The 19,765-nt window shown below is 42.6% G+C and overlaps 1 protein-coding gene across 1 annotated transcript in view; it reads left to right on the plus strand.

The window, feature by feature from the left end:
• The window catches only part of LOC8054055 (neprilysin-1), a 257,784-nt gene that overhangs the window by 197,871 nt on the left and 40,148 nt on the right, over positions 1-19,765 (plus strand). Inside the window, exons 13-17 of the mRNA XM_029994983.4 lie at positions 2,014-2,091; positions 4,518-4,630; positions 10,456-10,514; positions 13,956-14,007; positions 16,738-16,805. Coding sequence (XP_029850843.2) covers positions 2,014-2,091; positions 4,518-4,630; positions 10,456-10,514; positions 13,956-14,007; positions 16,738-16,805 — 370 coding nt within the window. The remainder of the gene's footprint in view (positions 1-2,013; positions 2,092-4,517; positions 4,631-10,455; positions 10,515-13,955; positions 14,008-16,737; positions 16,806-19,765) is intronic.

Genomic DNA, 19,765 nt, shown 5'->3' on the forward strand with positions numbered 1-19,765 from the left:
TTCAGAAAGAAGTTATCCTGTGAGACGAAGCTGGTTGAGTTTTACCACGACATTACATCTTTCTGATAGCAGGCGTCAAGTGAATTGTATGTTTCTGGAATGTGAGGAGGCATTCGACATGGTACCTTGTGCATGTATTGTTCATAAACACTCATCATTAAGAATTCCAATTTATTTGCACAGTGTAGCAAACCAGCACAAGGCGCTGGATGACATCACTGTTTTAATAAACGCCTACTTCTCTCTCTCAATTTATTTGATTGTATAGCTTACCAATTATTTATTTCAAAGAAAGCAATCAGATCTAGTCATTTGCGAGCGTTCAAATTATATGTCGGTCACTTTGGGAGTCTCACATGGTTCAGTTTTGGGCCCACTTTTGTTTTTAGTTTTCATATTAAATATTATGAATTCACTGAAATAAAAAAATGCGGCTATATGCTGATGATTGCGTTGTTTGCTTCAATATTCAAAACACGAAGAACTGTTAGGTTCTGCAAGATAATATTTCTCGCTTTTCCACTTGGTGTGACACGTAGAACATGAAAGTAAACATTGCTAAGTGCCATCATGTTCGTTTCACTCAAAAAACGTGTCGTTCACTTTGTTTTATAAACCATCAGCCGAAATCTATTAACACTACCTGAAGTAAATATCTTTACGCATATTTCACAGTAACTCTTTCTACAGCACCACTTTTTTAAAGTATGTTGAGTATTGATGTTTGAATTCGTCCCCTTTCATGTTTACGTTTTTTTTTTCTCTCCTCAATTAGCATTATAACGGAGACTTGCGTATGCTCATGTCAAATTACCCAGTATCTGTATTCAAGAAAATGCGTAAGCATCCCCTCCTCGATATAATGTCTTTTAGGCGTTGCGAGCTAACCCGAATAAATACATACTTAAATAGCGGCGGCCTCTGAATTGGCGTCAAACAGGTTAGATACGCAACCCAACACTTGCTTCGCCAACAGGAAGTTGTCGTGTGTCAGTGGCTCTGGACACTGGGCCGGGAGCGTCGTCTACAGCGAGTCGATCTAGCGCGGCTTTGAAAGACCGGCATATCAGACGCCGTATGCACGAACGCTTAGAATGGCAACCGGTTGAAAATGCCATAGGAGCCCGGCTTACATCACGCGTTCGTTGCCTTCCGTCGTGCTGTGACTGCTGCGCGCATGCATCGCACCTTCCTTTGTGCACCGATTGTATTGAAAGCCGACCGTGAGAGCGGGCAGACGCTGCAGACCGGAGGCACGGAGCTGACGTAGCCTAACCCGAACGTAACCGAACGAGCGGACGATGAGTGCAGTGTACGTGCGGAGGGCAGTGAGGGATTAAGTTATTTTTTCCGGGTCGCTGAGCAGTTTATCGTGCAAAAGGGACGGTGGTGTGGCGATTTTAGGTTCCGACTTAGGGCTTTTCTACCGTGTTTTTTAAAAAGTGCAACGTGGGGAAAAAAAAGGTCAAAATAAGGACTTAAAATAGATGGCTGATTTTCTTCAGCGTCTAATGATTCGACTAACCTTATACGAAAATCATGTTTTTGGCTATCAAAGGGTTGTTTTCTTATTTTTCCCCTGGAACATGCCGGTAAAATATCAAACTGCCGCTTACTCGAAGCGATGTTGTCAAAACAAAAGAGGACACAGCCGAAGGGGAAATCTCCGCTTTCTCGCGTTTTATTTGCGCACATCAGCCTATTGTGCTAAACTTTATTACCGTGGATTTTAGCACGAATGTGTAGGGGTTACTCTGTGAGCCCGTTGACCTGCGTGCTTTGAAATATGGGCAACTAGGGAGCATTCCTGAAATCATATCGCACCTTGAACTGAGTTTTTGTTGCACGGGATTCAGCACTAGTGAGTCTTATTCGGGGTCAGTGGATATTGGGTCAATAACATGCAAACGTGGCGATGCGACTAGAATATGGTTTCCAGGTATGAAAGCAGGCATTTTTGTCACCGGGTGTATAACGCATTGTCTCCGTTTCCGCCCTATTTTATGTTCGCAGCTGGAAGGCATCATCGATAACATTGCGTATCCCGACTGGCTCAAGAACAACACCTACCTCAACAATCGCTACGACCATGTGAGTGGCATTAAACAAAAAAGACACCTTCTGTGGAACACAGCTTTGGGTTTCAAACATAGCGAAGTTAAGCATGGTTCTATGTTAAAGCAAAATGTTGTAACTGAAGCAATTACACTTTTACAATGTTCATAAAGGTACGTACATACATACCACTCGGTACGACCCGAATTACAAAAGTGTTCCATGTTATTTTCAGGCGACAAGACAGAATGCTTGCGCGTTTTTTCATAGGAATGCACAAGAGCGTCGCAAAAGTAGACTGGTTGCTGTTTGCTTCAATTTGCATCCCGAAAGTCGCAAAGGCATAGCACCAGTAGAACATCTAGCGTAGATTGAATAACTCTATGCGAGTGAATAGCGTTCCTAGCGCCATCATAGTTGACGCCTCCAAGGGCAACGAACCGTTTTCCAACAACGCTTTTTTACTGCCAACTTTTGCGGAAAATTTTATGTTTACCATTAACACCACAATATAATCCTTTTCTACGTGAGGTAATGTGTGTACAAGGTTCCAATGTTTCCGCCACTTTTGTCCATAGGGTAGGCTGATAGTGTGTACATGTGTATATAATAAGGTCGGCTGGATCTCCTGGGAGTGGGGAGGGGGGGGGGGCGCAAGTCCATAGGCACAAGGCCATAGGGCCCGTGTTCACTGGGTAAGGCATAGAGAGAGTCATGTCCCCTACCTAAATTTTCTATCGCTGGGTAAATATTGCGCTGAAACTTGTTTTCTTTCAAGAAAACATTTTTTTTGCGAAATACGTGTCTAATTTAGGTACCTTAGGTACCAATTCTGCGCGAATGTATGTCTTCGAAAAGTGTATTTTGTTGAAGCATACATTCTCTGAATACTCTGTAGTACGACTGAGATATACACAAACGTCTAGATGAACGGGTTCATAGAATTAGCAACTCAGTCAAGCATCAAAATATTTTGTGTGCATAAAGAAAGAAGTATAAAAAGCATCAGCTTTAAGACTATCGTTTTGGAACCATTATTCTTAGGGACATTTTTTTCCTGGATTATTTATTTCAGCATTTTTGCACACCCATCATACCCGGAAAGTAGATCAGTTTTGGAAGGCGAATATTATGAATGAAATGTTTTACTTGAGAAATTTTACTTTCCTTCGAATATTTTGTTAAATATAGTTGTAATCACACTTTAATTTGTTTTGAAATTGGTACTTGAAGACAAGTTGTATTAAAGTTGTAATCGCACTCAATTTTTTTTTAAATCAATTGAAAAAATTGCATTACAGTTACTAATATTCTTTTTGGAGTTCTAAAAAGGCTTAATATTATTCTTCAGAGTTTCCGAAAGAAGAGAAGTGGCAAAGCGTCTTCCAGACATTTTTCTTCTTAGTGCACGAAAACTGGCTTTCAGTGAATGCATTTTCTTTAATTTGAATTGCAGATATAGAAACAATGCAGTGATTTTATTAGTGATGTAAAAAATAAAGAAATAAAACTGTTATTTGGGTGATGACTTTTTTCTATTATTTTCTATAACTACCTGGTTATATAAGAATTCGTTCGTTCGTTTATATTTTTATTTTATTTGTTTATTTTTCACTCACATCAACAGCTGATGCTTTGGTAAAAGTATACAAGAGATAGAGGAAAGTTTAGTCGGAAATAACTTAAAGGTGACAAAATTTCGCTTAAACGCGAGGATATGTGGGTTACAGGAATAATTGCTATAATTTTATTTAAACAAAATTATGTATTGGTTGTATGCCCAATTAATTTGGTTAACGAGAATTATAAAAAAAAAGATGCTAAATTTAAAAGGCTGCCTATTCAATTCTCAAGCGATTGCAAAAGCGAGGAACGCATTCACTTGCAGAAAACGTAGCTCAAATCACCAGCATTCCGTTTCGTCCAACAAATGAAATAGTCGGCTAATAGCAATTTTCTCTTATTGTAAGGTATTCTGGTGCAGTAGTTACTCCTATTGTAATTAGCAATTTTAGGCGCTAGGTAATCAAACTAATAAAATTGCATTTAAAAAGGGATTTTTTTTTTTTATTATAACGCCTCGTGACATCACTCAAAGTGGGCTAGAGCACGGTATTACCTGTATGGTGTCATGACGACAACATTCAGGCTTTCACTTGTGTTGACTAAAAGGAGCCGTATTCGTCCAGATCATAATTTCTGGAATCCTTTCATTTGTAGACGAAGCTTATCTCAGAGCAAGCCGTAACTAACCTCTGCTAGCGAGAGTTCATGGCGCTTCTACGTAGCTAAGTTCTTATCCAAGGCGTATCAGGGAAGCATAATGCTTCACATAGGTCCCCAGTGGCGCGGCCCGGAGTAGTTCGTAAGATCGACTAATGAAAACGTTTTTGTCGCATATAAAATTATGAAATCTAGCCCCTTCGTTTCGCTTTGAATGGCTGTATTTTCGTCGTCTCCAGGTTGACAAGGTTGTTCCCGAGAAGCCGTTCCTGGACATGTACATGAACTTTCGCCAGAACAATATATTCAAGAGGCTTAAGAAGCTCCGGGAGTTCAGCAACAGAAGTGAGGAGTAAGCCCTTTTTTCCTTGTTTTCGTTCATTTGTTTTTCAGACGTATAATATCTGCGATAGCCCATTGTCAAAGGCCTGTTTCAAACAGTGGCAGTCATAAATATGTGTTCACTTGAGCTCCATTGAATCATACGCATTTTCCCACCATATGAGAGCCATTCGACGATGCATTAAGCAGTGCAGTATTCACTTTGGTCAGGAACACTATGCTTGGGCAGAGAGAATAAATGAACCTTTCCTCTGTTCTCGCTTTAAACAAAAGTGCCAACGTGTGCTGGCAACATCGCATACGGGGTCTAAGCACATGGGTCTTTCATGTCGTTGGAGACTGTGCGTTATTAAAACGCAGTGTTCGAGTACAATGAGCGACTATGGTGGCAACTCACGGATCTGGACGATGAATGGATGGTAGGATACATACGAATGAGCCCTCTAAATCGGGCGGTGACTTGAGTCACCGAGCAGGCGCCTTTCAAAACCCTTCGCACGCCCTGTGCGTCGAAAGAAGCTCCTTTACATTGCGATAAGACACTCGCCTCTTTTATGGCATTTCTAAGAGAGCTAACGAAGTCTGCGATAGTACCTATACCCAGAAGTCTATTAAACTCTTCGTGCACCTTGCTCACGTAGACTTTAGAACTTAGAAGTAAGTGGTCCTTCTATGTGACGATTAGTCTGATCTGTTCAGTCTTGAACAGGATTGTCAGGTTGACTTTTGAAAAAAAAAATTCCTTGTCTTATAAAATTTGCGCTGACAACGTTCTTGCATTACCAAACCTCGGGTGATTTCGTCCTGTGCAATATGTTATAATATAGATAACTTGAACCGTTAAAATATTGATTGACACACTGTTTTTGTGTTTGCAATGCGAAAATGATAGACAAGAATTGCACTTCTTTACATGCACGTCTTCATCATCACTGTAAGGCTGTGATTTGGCCTGCATGTGTGAAGACATATCTAACCAATCAACTAAATTTCTGACAACTGTCTGATAGCCTTTAGATTTGTGGGCCCGCTTTTTAATTTAGTAAGTGTTATAACTATCAGTCTAATCGATAGCCTGCTCACTTAAAAGAAGTTGATGATCTTAAACGAATTATGGATAATCTGTTGCTATTTTTTCTTACTAGCTTAATCTAATTCTACAAGTTTATAAAAGAGATACATGAAATTGCTTTAAATATTATATATTTGTGTAAATGTACTCAGTATAAAACAATTGACACTACACTCCGTATGTTATTTTACAGGATGCATACTCTAAATAAAATTACTCCTCGAATTTCACTTCAACTGCTTTTGCGCAACAAAAGACCCAATAAACAAATCAATCTTTCTCTTCAGGGCTGTTTACCTCCGCACCACAGATGTAAGAATGCGTGGAACTACTCCGGGGGTCGAGCTTGCGGCGCTTCCTCTGTAGCTACAGTTCATCCATACCACTCACAGAACGCCATCTGGCTTTCTCCTGCCTCCCACCCTTAAAAAAGTAGGCTAAAATAAGGAACGTAAGAAGAAACAATAACCAAGTGCCATGCGACATCTTCTGACCAAGACGAAAGAAAAAGTGTGTAAATAACTAAGAAAGGTGGCCGAAGTAAAGGTTTGACACGCTTCATGCCCTTGCTCTGAACTTGAATATTTTAAATACAAAGCAATACCTTGAAACTTTTTCAAGGCACTGGTTAAAATATCCAGTTTTTATTAAGTACTCTAGTTCCAACCAACCAACAAGACTTCAATCAAAGACTTCTACGTTCCAGTCATTTCGCATTGACTTCCAACAGGAGACAGCCCATATAGCGAAGCTGTTTGTAAGCATCACCCGCAGCGTCTCTACCTACAAGACCCACCTGAAATTTATGAGAAACTGTTGGTACTTGCACGTGTTTCCTTGTAATTTCGTCTCAAGTGCCTCGTCCGCACTCAGAAATGCCAGAAAATCCTGTCAACGGCGGATCATCGTTTGCTAAGCGTCCGCATTCCCGAATGCCAGGCCAAAACAGAGAAAAAAAAAACAACTGAACTTGTTCAGCTGGAATACTGCGTCCCGGATATATTTCCCTCTCAGCAGTATTTCGCCACAAGCGTCGCCTTCACTGCTGTGGAAAACCGACAGCTATATCAGTAAAGGAAGCTGTTGACGCTAAAAGAATGCGACTCAAGACAAGGTACAAATGCCACCTGTTTTGTCACGAACTTGTCCGCAACTCAACTCTCTGCGTGAGAAACTGGGGTCTTTGCAAAAGGCCACTGCTTCAACACGACCACTACGCGGTCGCCTTTGCCAAAAATGATCAGGAGGACGGCGTTGCCCGACGTAGTCAGATATCATGTTTTCTTCAGAGAAAGGAAAGTCGACCGTGGTATTGGATCGGGAAATGTTCGAGCAAGCGTATAAAAATACCCAACGAGTATAAAAATACCCAATGACAGAAGTTCAGAGGAACTTGAACGAGATGATGGAAGAAATTTTGAAGCGTTACCCAGAGTCTAAGGTGATTTCCAAGCGCCTCATCTGCAGAAATGGCACTGCGTCATTCACATTTCCAGCATTCACAAGCATAACGTTCTCCTGCAACCTATTGTCAGCTTCAGTACCTCGCCACTTCGAGACCTGTCAAGTTACCTTGACCATACACTAGCTTCTCTTGGTGAAAAAAGGTCAATCTATGTGCATAACAACGGCCATTTCATAGAGCGCGATTCGGAATTGAAACTTGATGTTGATGACAACATGGTATCCTTCGACGTTGTGTCAGTTTTCACTAGCCTCCCTGTTCCACCAGTGGTCACCGCGACTTGTGAAGCCCTCGAAAAGGACACCGTGGCCTCGAGGACCATCCTCAGTTTGGATGAGCTATGCCACCTCCTCGAACTTTTTATTGGCAGGACGTACTTCAGCGTCAACTGCGAGCTTTTTAGGCAAACCAGCAGTACAGCAATGGGTGCTTCCATATCTTTCACGGCGGCCAACCTCAATGAAAAAATCGAACAGCGGGCGCTGCGGCCTTTTGACAGCAGCCCCAAATTATTCATGCGCCACGTGGATGATTGTTTGTGCATCCTTCCGAAATCCAACGTTAGCAATTTTCTGGTGCACCTGAGCTCCATCGAGCCATCCATTCAATTCACCGTAGAATGCAAGAGGTATGGCACCTTGTTGTTCCTAGATGGGCTGGTGCAAAGTTGAAGGTATGACCTGAAGTTTACTATATAAAGGAAGTCAACAGACACCGGGTGCTAACTACAGTTTGGGTCGAACCACCCAACCAGTCACAAGGCGTTCGTGGTCTCGACACTTTTGACCAAGGCAATGACCATCTACTCGTCGGAGACCAACAGGCGAAAGGAAAGACGGACAATCGATACCGCCTTCAAGAAAAACGGATATTTAACTAGCTTTCTTGAACGCATCGCCTGCCGCCAAGGTCGAGCCCGCCAAAACCAGGAGCCCCACCCCATTGCGCGCGTCAGCGTCTCCTACGTAAAGGGTACCAGCGAAGCGCTGGCGCATGTACTGGTAAAACAAGTCCTTCAAGTGGCTCACAAACAAATGCCCACACTGGCGCAATTCATGCCGCGACCAAAAGATCGGGTCCGATATCAAGAGGCATAGGGCGTAATCTATCAGATTCTGTGAGCAGTATGGCCGCCACCTACATCGTCGTGACAAATATCTTTTCAGAGCGAATCCTCTAGTACAAGAACGACGGTGAAAATGAACCCTTTGCAAGGAAGCTTCTGCGCATGCGTACACTCTCCCCCTAGGCCTATCTTCCCGCTGTCACCATTTTCACAAGGCACCGCGCCCCCCCCCCCCCCCCCCCCCCCGCATGTCTAAAATTGCCATCATCTATCTTCGCGCGTATTTAGTCTAGTCTGACGCTCCGTTATTTAGTACCAATAGTATGAGCCATAAAAAAAAAGCTGTAGAGCGATACAGTGGCACGATGACAATGTGTTCTGACAGCTGGAGGCGAGTTCGTCTGCGCTTCATTTGTAGTTCACAGATCAATGCCCAGGCGGCGCTTGTTACTGAAAGTAAGGTCAATTCGACAGCGAACGTGGTGCCATCGGCAAACACTCTGATGTCGTCGACCATGAGGTCGACTTTGCAAACGCACGCGTCGACACCTAGCCTCATGAAAAAAAAAAAAGACTTTCTGCAGTTGTGGCACATCCAACATACTCCAGGAAATTTACACAGGTCACTGCGTGTCTTGCTATTGCGTACGCGCAGGGTCAACGCCAACATTAAGAATAGTACAAAAAACGCCTCTGCAACAAAAAAAAAAAAGAAGAAGGTCCCCTTGGCAGGTGACGAGAGCTGATGTTCCAATGTGCTGCTTCTTAGTTCGACTCAGTCACCCCTGAAAAAACCAAGCAGGTTGCGGAACATTGGAGCACTTTTCCAAGGCATTGGTTTCTGTATTTCATTTTTCATTTTCATTTTCAGGATATAGGGTTAACTGCGCACTTCGTATTCTTGTGTGTCTTGTTTTTCTTTTGACGTGCACCCCGTACCTGTCCCTAAAAAGGACACTTCAGGTAATGATATAAACAAACAAACAGATAAATGAATAGATAAATAGGGATATTTCTAGATGGTCAAGGATTGGCAGCAAGAACAAAAACTGGCGGTTGTGACATGTTTAAAACTTGAATCGTTTAATTTTATATTCAGCATTTGTTCTCGCAAACTCCTTTGTGGGCTTCCTTCTTAGCTTCCGGTGCTCTTATGTCGGGTCCTGTACGCAAAAATTTCGGCATGTTCCCGTTTCACGATCTGTACGTTTGTGACACCCTGTGACCACCAGAGTAAAGCGCATTGAAAGAAGACGTACAGTGGTAATTACACTTTGCCATAACGCGCCAGTGTGTAGCAATTCTTTCGGTGATTGTGACATATATGTCAACTAATCTAGTCACGAGGGAAAACATAAAACACTGGTGCGTATTTGTCCATCTCCTGCCTATCCGGGGTTGCTGAGTGCGCTGCTAACCCAGTTGCCATAAAGTACAAAAGTAATTAAACATGGACATGTTTTAAATTTGACGCAGTATAAAAACAAATAATGTGCATACTAAAAAAAATCTAGATATAGGTGTAAAAAAGAGGCAACTACCACATTATTTATTGCCAGTGTCACTTTTTTAACTCCCTTGTTTTCAGGCTTTGTTCTTTAATAAAATTGCTCATCAGATCACCTTTGCAATAATGTTTAGTAATAAGAATTTTAATAATAATTTTAATAACATGTGAACCACGATAAAGTTTGGAGCACGTTTCACACCAATCTAGTTGGAAGCAAGCCATCAGAACATCTTCAATTTTTAAAAATTTTGTGCTACAGAGATGCACGTTTTAATGAGCGATAAAAACACAAGCTACATGAAAGCAAAAAAAAAAAAAAAAAACAGTCACTAGTTGCTATGCGCGTCTGGAGGAGCACACAGCCGGAATGCGGATGAAATCGCGGGTAGAGGGCGCATGCAGACTACTGCAAATTACTTTAGCTTCTTGCGTGCAGCGACTGAGACCCATGAGCGGGCAGGCAACCCCTTAAGTGTTTTGCGACTAGATTGCTCCGTGTGACTAGATTAGTCAGCGAGAATGCCATCAGGCCGGCGCTCACCAAAGAAAGTAACGTCTTGTGAGCTGTGACGAAGTCCGCATATCGAAAAGACTACCAAAGGAACAGTTGTTCCGGAACAAGAAGTATAGAATTTTTCTCCACCTTCAGCGTGTAATTTTGTTTGACCTCGTTTTGCGACGACAGTGGCCCTGTGCAATCTTAACGTACCTTTTTTTCGCAGGTGGCATTCGGGATCTGCGGTTGTGAATGCTTTCTACAGCCCCAACGCCAACTCCATCAGTGAGTCAATTTTTAAATGAGATTTTCTTCAGCATTTTTTTGTGAATAGTCATGCCCTAAGTTACAAGTCTCATCTCCAAAGACCGCCCGTCTAGTGGAACGCGTCTAAACGGTTTACCGACGGCGCACTATCGTTTATCCAAAGCGAATAAAAGAACCAGACTAACTTGCTTGATCTGAACGAACCTAAGAGTAAAAGAAATGCAGAGCTCTAAGTATGCATTAGATGAGTAGTTCTGAAGCATCGATGTTTCGCGGAGCCCTTGTGGATCAGCGGAGATGATGGAGGACCCCGTTCGTGGTCAAGGGAGGAGAAAAGTAAAGGTTAATTATAATAGTGATTTAATAAATGGATATAACTAAGGGCTAATGTGAAGTAGGCTTCTCTTATTGATATACACACGAGAAAACTCGTCCGAAATCTGAAACATTTCTTCTCCGTCTGAAAAAAATAAAACTTTTATTTCCGGGCTTTACTGTTGAGGCAGGGCTACGCGGACCTCTAGAATACCTTCGCGAACCCTAAAAGGTCCGCAGCCCCGCATTTGTGAACCACTTTGTTAGATAGTTACATGTAAACAGCAGGGTGCGTGGAAAATAGATGTCTTATAAATGTTATTTTGCATCTCGTATCCTAAGCTATGCTAGTGCTCTTCTTGCACGAAAAGAAGGTGCTGTTTAGGACGTGTCGAAGTCCATTGTGAGGCAGAAGGAAATGTCGCACTGGATTAATACTATACTTTTACCTTTGAGGAGGGGGACAGAAGGGACAGCGACACAAACCCAAAATTCAACGAAGCTGCTTTGCAGAGGCGTTTTTCAGGTCGTTTCTTGTGTCACGACTTTCGGGCAAACATAGAGTAGGCCAGAATGGCACGCCATCATTTACTGGAGGCGTGTAGCCAGCCTATACTACCGGGCACGAATGAAACCTGAACGGTAAAGCGTATGCCTTCGATACATTGCTGCGCTACCTGGAGGTCCCTGCTGGGAATTGATAAATTTGTGAAGTGAAAAGGATGAGCGTCCAACTAAATGATTCACTAAGAGATCGCGGCCTACTCCGCTCATTTGCACTAGAAAGCGCACCTGCAGCGCAAAATCCTCCCCGAGTGGTTTGGAAACTCGGCGTACTAGAGGTCGCATAGGCATCGTGCTGTTCACGCTGTCGCGCCTTCGCGCGGCGTCGAAGGAGAGGGCTGCCACCGACGCACCAAAATATCGGATTCGCCGGGACAGCAGATACGACTGTGTTGATGGGTTTCCTATTCGTTCCCTGTAGTACTTTAGGTTTCCTGCACAATTGAAGCACACACTGAGGTAGAATGAAAGCGTAAAGAAAGCAGTGTTTTCTGAATTCATTATTTACGAAGAAAACCCACACATTCAACCTCTCAGAGCAATATCGGTGAGTAAATAAACAAAAACCCTGATAATAATAAAAAAAAACTGCAAAACGTCAGAGTATGTATATATATATTGTATATATATAGGGTGGTTCAAGTCACCGGGCTCGATCTGAAATGGACCGTAAAAATGGACGCCTGCACGTAGCAATCTAATCTTTTCGTCAAAGGTGTATTTCACAGGTCGGTTTTTTATTGTAAAATTACAAAGTGTGGTTCTGTTGATGTAAAAAATAAGGCCAAGACACTTGTCAGGGTCCACGGCGAGCAGCAACGTAGACGACAGGGGTCCAGTAGCGGGGCATGTTTGACGTTCCTATTGATAGATGGCGCTACCTCCTAATTGCGACGGCTCGCGATTACCATGGTTTATTAAAATGAATATAATATTTTAGAAATGTACCCTCGGTTAAAAAATGAATGTGAACGATAAAAGCAAAACTTAAATTAAAAAAAAAACGCGTCTGCATAACGGCGGCACTTTTGCTGCCGACGGATTTCGTCTGCGTGTCGTCTGCCATCTTTCGCTGGTCGGCTGCGCCTTCAGACGCTGCTCCCGACGCCATCTATCAATACGAACGGCAAACACAGCCCGATACTGGACTTGGTCGTCTTGGCAACCGCCCACCGTAGACCCTGGCAGGTTTCAACTTTCTTGGCCCTATATTTTAGTAAAAGAGAACTACGCTCTGTAATTTTACAAAAAAAAAAAAAAAAGACCTGTGAAATGCATCTTTAACGAAAGGTTTAGGTGGCTACGTGCAGGCGTCAATTTTTACGGTCCATTCGAGATCGAGCCTGGTGACTTGAACCACTCTGTATATACACACATACACACACACACTCCCGAAACATGCCGTGAACGGGGATAGTGAACATCTGGATCGTATCACTACAGATGATGTTATGTTCCTTGTACAAGCCATTTCGTGGTCTCATCTTTTGTTGATGTGTATATACAAAAGGGAAATATCACTCCCTTCGCTCCCCGAGTTGCCCATCACGTGTTCATAACGTCACGCCTTTGCTCGGACCCGCGCTGACATAGACATCCGAGTGAGATGGGAGAGCTTTTAGCCCCTGGTTGCACAAGTAGTTCACCCCCCCCCCCCCCCCCCCCCCCCCTGTCGCGGGGGAGCTTTTCGCGATTGGTGGGATATTGTTCACGTGTCTGCATGCCAACTTCACAGATCAGTCTTCGCGCTGTGAGGTATACCGGCGCTGGCAAGGGGATTGCCTAACTTGTGGCTTGCGCAGGTCATCGGTTCGTTGTAACGTTTCGTTTACGTTTTCACGAAAGAGTCTTTGATGTTCAACATTGCCGATCTCAAGCAGCTCCTCATACAACTGGTTTTGGTTTCCGCGTTGTTTGTGTTGCATCCACCCTTTAACTCGGCATCTTTACTCCTTTTGTTTTCATTTTGCCAGAAAGCAATTGTCGTGTTTCTTTTCTTTTTTTATCTATTAGATCTGCCGCCACAATCGGGTACCGTCTTTTTTAGAACATCACATTTTTCTACTCTCGCGAGCCGGCACAGAGCCTTGTTCTCGGGAGTGCGAAAGCAAAATGCGTCTGACAACATTGACATCCCTTTCGGCTCCCCGCCGCCCGTCTGAATACTGGAGCGGGGAAGGTAGTCCCGCTGGTTCCGCCGATCACTGACGTCATTCACATCCCTCCACGAAAGCATCCCACGTATGAATACCCCTTAAAGCCTTCTGCGTTGATCCTCGGGATTTTTTTCCTGTCTTTTGAGACGTTGGGTCATTATTAATTTTAGTTCCGACTCAACAAATTTGTGTTTACCTTTTTTCTCGTTATAAAGGTATCGGTGCAACTTCTTTGCTGTAATGATTTTTTGTTTCTAGTGAGATTGAGGAAGGGAACAGTTTTCATAATGAGGGCACTCACTAACGACAGCTTTGTGTTGCAACGCGCATTACACTGATCGAGAAGTAAACACTTCAAGGGTGGAGTGATACCGTTAAGGCATAGGCTATCAATGGGCCTAATCATGAGCTTTGTCCTCTGCAGCATTTCCAGCCGGAGTTCTGCAGAGCCCGTTCTACGACTACGGGCTGCCTTCGTAAGTGCTTTGTTTTTACCTTTACAGGCCACAGTTTTTTTTAGATAATATAGCAAATCATGCTAACCTTACAGAATTAATTTTTGGACATTCCTTAAAGTCGCCCTGACCACTGTATCCTATAAAATGATCTAAAGTTGAGTGGTGACTCCGAAAACTCTTTATAAAAATGTTTTTATCAGCGATGTATAGACGAAGTCTTAATTTTATCAACATTTATTCTATGGAACTTCAATTCTTATTAACCAAAAGCAAATAACATTTACACCTTAGAGAACGGTACGCCTAATAAGGTCACTAATTATATGATTATAATGCAATCAAATGCAGAGATGCAACCGAGGTGGACTAGAATGACGAAAATAATCCCTGGAGAAGGGTATATTCGTTTAACCATTCTTGACACCAAATAATTTGTATGAACATAATGTATTCCAGTTTTCTATTTTCTTTTTGTAATGCAAACAGCTTTTATTTTTAAATGTTGGTGCACTGTTACGTGAATACTGTTTTCGTGATATGTTTCTTAAAAACGTCGAACATTAGGTAGCAGAATAAGCTTCATGATTAGAACAATACTTAAGTAAAATTTGTTAATTAACTTCTGAATTCATGGGTTGATGGGTCGCATTACAATCGCAGTATTGACGGTGATTGCTATAAGAGAACGGACATATGCAAAGAACTTGCGAGAAGGCAATGATTTTATTTGATAACCATAGCTCTAACGTTTTTTTTTTGCTTTTTTCAAATATAGATTAAAAAGCTCACTAAATATCTTAAGGGTGAAGGTAAGCTGGTGAATGTTAACCATGTTGCATTAACCTGAGATTGCGTCCTGTCTATTTTTTGTTCCTTCTGCGTTTTTATGTTACTTCTTATCTACCTCAGTCTCAGACTAATCTAACATAGCTTACTAAACACTGTCCACAATGAAGCTTAGAACAAAGACCTTGTTAAGATCGCTACATCGTTTTTAGTGTCATTTCTGGAATGGGCTTGAGGCGCCCTTTTTTCATCTAATTTTGGAACCTGGCGAAAAAACATGAAGACTAATCAAAGACTGATCGATATCTAAAAAAAAACATTGCCTCGGCGTAAAGTTTTTGAATTGGTCTAGTCTCTAATTATAATTACCTTGAAGAGTGCTATTACAAGGTGACCAATCAAAATAGAAATTAACATGTTATTTAAAATATCTCATTTAATTTTCGTGCAGATTCAGGTGGCTATCTTAATATATAATGTTCTAACAGTCCCATAAACGCACAATGAAGACGGCTCCACGTAACTTACATCCCATTTTTGAGAAAAAACAACAACACATTGCTAATAAAACAAAAAAACAAAAAAACAGTGTGAATAACTGCTTCATAAGTAATACCAAAGCAACCTAGGTGGTGTCATTGAAGAAATGGTAGAGCTGACAAATGGATATCGGGTGTTACGCAGCTTTCCAAACAAATGTCCTAATGCCAGCTTACTCGAAATCATATGTGACACTTTTTATTTTAGGATAGCTTGAAAGTGGGCACTGACAAAACTTCGGCACGAGTGCAGTAGAATGTGAAAAATTGTGCTCTGGGTCTTTATTGTTCCTGGCAACAATCTGTTATTAGTCATTTGTTCGTGACATAAAACCGCCGCATGTGGTGTCTGTTCTCCAGAGGGAGTTTCTTTTTTTCCCGGTCAGCTCGTAATAATAATAATATATTTATTAACCATCAAAGCAACGTTACTAAAACACTCAGTTGGAAAACTGCCATAGAGACTGCTCTCAAAAAGTGCCCCCGATCTCTCCTCGAGCACCGAGCTAATGGCGAACACAACGCCGCCATTTCTCCCGCAGCGGCCACTCGAGGAACTGCACATGACGTCTATTTCGGCTTTAATCGGCCATTTTGGGCCGAAACAGATACACCGGAAGGGGTTACAGGGGTGCCACCCCCGTCTCCCCAGCGGACGCGCCGCGTCGTACTACTGAAGTTAAAATGCACCTAGGTCGGGACGCGCTACCTGAAAGCACCGCTGAGGCACGGTTGTATAAAAACAATATTAATTGTGCCGCAAAGCCTTGCAAACTAAAGTTTTTAAAAACATCACGCGTCCTTCATTTTGTATTAAACTCCAATAAATGTCATACAATAGGAGTCTTTTCTGTTTGTTTTACGCAAAAACATGCTTTCTAAAAGCTCAAGGTGACCACAGTACAGACAAATGACAAAGAGTGGCGCTGTTGTCGTATTTAGCTCGGCCTCGGTGGACGCCAGCGGCCCAGGTTTCGACAGCGAGTTTCCCAACTGAGAGTTCTAGTGACGTTGCATCAAAGCGATGGCGGAGTTTGGAGAAAAACAACAACTGAAAAATCAGCGCGACGAGCATCTTTCCCCCAAGAAATTGTACGTTTAGCGATCAAAAGAGCAGTTAGAACACTACGCAGGTTGCGCATTTGACACTGTACAAACAAAAGCTATATATAGAAGACCTAGATATAGAAGACGATGAAACTGAAATCAATATGCAACACTTTGTAACTATAAGCTCTCGAACAAGTTCAAAAGCTTATTTTAAATAATAACATAGTGCTATTTGGTTCAATTGGAAAAAAAAATTTGAATATATATACATCTTTTTTACAAGAAAAACGATTTAAGCAATATATTGTGTGCCATAGATTTATTAGCGAAAAGTTTGAAGCCTCCTAGCTTATACATTATATTCTGTCGCTAGGTCGGTCAACATGGGAGCCATCGGTATGATCATCGGCCACGAGATCACACATGGCTTCGACGACACAGGTGTGTTCGCTGTGTGGCTTCCTCATCTTTTTGGCGTGCGGTGGCGGGTATGAGTGAGCGATGTTTTTTTTAAGTTATAATGTCAAAAAAGAGGTAGTATTGACGTGTACTGTTATGGATTTCTTGAGAGCATCCATAGATAGAAGCTTCTGAGCCGACTATTTAATTTAGTTTTCCTTTATTCTGGTCGCTTCGCGACAGAATAGTCGTCACCTCTGAAGTAACCGTGTTGACCTCGACACAAAGGTGTACTCCTCAAGAACGTTGGCTTCCTCTAGGTTTTGTAGATATTAACTTGACATATCGGTGAGATATGAGAATGTCAGTAGTGGAGACCCTGCCATGAAGAATATGAAAGTCATCTATTGACGGTGCTTAAATTTTGAGTTCAATCCCAACGCATACTTCTTTTTATATAATTGATAACTGTACTGGGCGTGCGCTATTGTAATATTTTAGAAATTAAACAGCGCAAATATGTCATATAAACAGCGCGAGCTTCAAATTTAGCTTTTGTAATCACTACTGCGGGATGCACGCTAAAGACGAACCTCAGGCTCGAATTATACAGGGTGCTGCTCGAGACGCGGGCCAAATGATTCATACGAAAAGCTTGTATTGTGTTGAAAAAAAAATTAATGTCACAGTGGTCATTGCCGAAAGTCTTATTCGCGAAAATTAATAACGGGCACTAAACTAAGTTTTTGTTTAAACTAATTTTGAATATTTAAGGGTGCGGTTTCAATTCGAATGTTTCTGGGTATCATCGAAAACCACTAAATCAACTAATTTACGCAAGGTCTAAGGCACGTAGAGCGTTTTGCGGCGTACAAAGTAGCACTCAATTTGGACGCGTTTCGGTTTCCTATCGGACCGCATCTTTGCTTCAAAGGTCCTGCCCCTCGTGACCAAAACGCGCAACCAGCTTGCTCCACTACGCATTCTTCGCATGACGAAAAAAAGCAGAAGTATCAAACCTTAACATTCCATAGTTATACAAACAGCACATCATTTCTTTTCGCCAACGAGCGCCGTAGTTTGTTCCCCCTTACAAGGGAGGCGATACGGTAGCTGCACGCTTTGACCGCGAGAGGCACGAGCCCTGGCGCAAAGATGGGCCCCGATGGGAAACCAAAACCTAGTAACGAATCCAAATTGAGTGTTTAGTAGCAATAGCTGTAATTGTCTTTGTTCCGAGCCCACAACTTCGGAGCTTTATGCATCCTCTCACACGTTATCTGCAAGCGTATTAAAAGTACAGGGAATGACAGTACCTTAACCTTTGCGTTATGCTTAGTTTGCAAGAAACTTCGTGTAAGCTGACAGCATCCCGAAGCCTCGCGCTCGGTATTGTTCCTCTTTCAAATCTTAGCCCAAGCCATGAGATTAACTCTACAGTTACCGGCACTTTGCGAATGACTGGCAGCTGCGAGCCCTGACTATTTAATTAATCATGGGAAACCTGTGCGATGAGAATATCGTTTAACATAAGGAGTCAGAAACAAGCTGCGAGCGGCCGAAGTAATAATTATTATTTTCGCGCCGTTATATTTTTTAAGTATTCAATGACCATGTTGTTGAACACGAGGGGTTCAGCGGTAGTTAATAAACCTATGTATTCTAGAGCAAATAGAAGAAGAAAACTTAATCTGGATTTCCACTTTCTGCTGTTGAAAGCAGGAGCCCTGTATACATTTAGCTTTCGGACCTCGGACATTGGAACGGGAAAAATAGGGGATCGTGTAGAAGTGAAGGGAAGGAGACTTGTATAATTTTTTTTTTAGGCGGTCACGAATTTGGAATGTTTGACGGCCTAGCTCAATCAAAAATGACACTGACGGGGCTCAATAAAAAACGGAATCGGGTACGATATGCCAGGATGGCGTCGGAGCTACATATCCAGTGCTTCACAAATATCGGCTAGATCAGAAGGGTATCGGCACAATCTTTCCAATATGACGTCGATAACGGTGCAATACTGTCTGCTGCCTTGGGATGAAATTATTATGTCGTGCCTGCTTTGTTCTGTGCTGCCCGAGTCGCCCTATATTAATAGGGCGACTCGGTTTCTGGTTTTAACCGAAAAAGACCGCCAAACATCCACCGGTGTTGAAAAGGAAAAATCGGCTAAAACCGGAAAACACCGATTTTTGGATAATAGGGAGTTGTAATAGATGGCTTTTGCCGTCCCTCTACGCTGTCCGCAACCCGCTACGAGACCAAGACTCTACAGTCAAGGCCATCGGCGCGTAGGCGTAGCTTCTTCGTTGAGTACGGCTTAGCGGAGGGGGAAACGCGGTCTACGAAGACTATTTTCATACAAGCGGCAGTTTTTTTTTTCACCGAAAAAGTCATGTGTAAACGCTCCTGAAACTTGTTCATTTGTTTTTCCTTACGGTCGTCGTTTAAGTTTTCTAAGGTCTCTCAGTAATCGAGATGTGTTTTTTCTCTCAGTGCTCAATACTTTGACCATCAGGACCCCAAAAGTTTGTACTCATCGTCCCCTTCTGTAGATTTTCTACAGAAAGGGACGATTGAAGGTCGCCCTTTTTGCCCGTAGACTCGAGTTGGGGGTTTGAAGCGTGCCGCTACACGCTCAAAAACCCCCATAGTCTGTGGTTCGAAGCACGTCCGGAAGCTGCATTCGCCAGGCTGGCCAGTACTGCCCCACGCCTCTTTGGAAATTTGGGGACTCCCCGCGTCTAGCGCAAGCGTAGAACGCGCGCTCTCGAATTAGCGCGCAGTCAACGGGAAGGAGCGGGCGGGAAGGAGAGATGCGAGCCTTGGAATGTATCCATGCATACTTTAGAGTAATGAAGTGTGAAGAATATTCTGTATCAGATGCAAATGAACATTGAGCTGTTCCTCGTCATGGTTGTTCGTTTCTATTCGCGATTTTCTCCGACGATAAAAGCCATTTTAAGCGTCTGCGCGAGATAATTCACCGAAATGCACCGGAA

This window comes from Ixodes scapularis, unplaced genomic scaffold (genome assembly GCF_016920785.2).
Source record: "Ixodes scapularis isolate PalLabHiFi unplaced genomic scaffold, ASM1692078v2 PGA_scaffold1__304_contigs__length_218370807, whole genome shotgun sequence".
Taxonomy (NCBI): Eukaryota; Metazoa; Arthropoda; class Arachnida; order Ixodida; family Ixodidae; genus Ixodes; species Ixodes scapularis.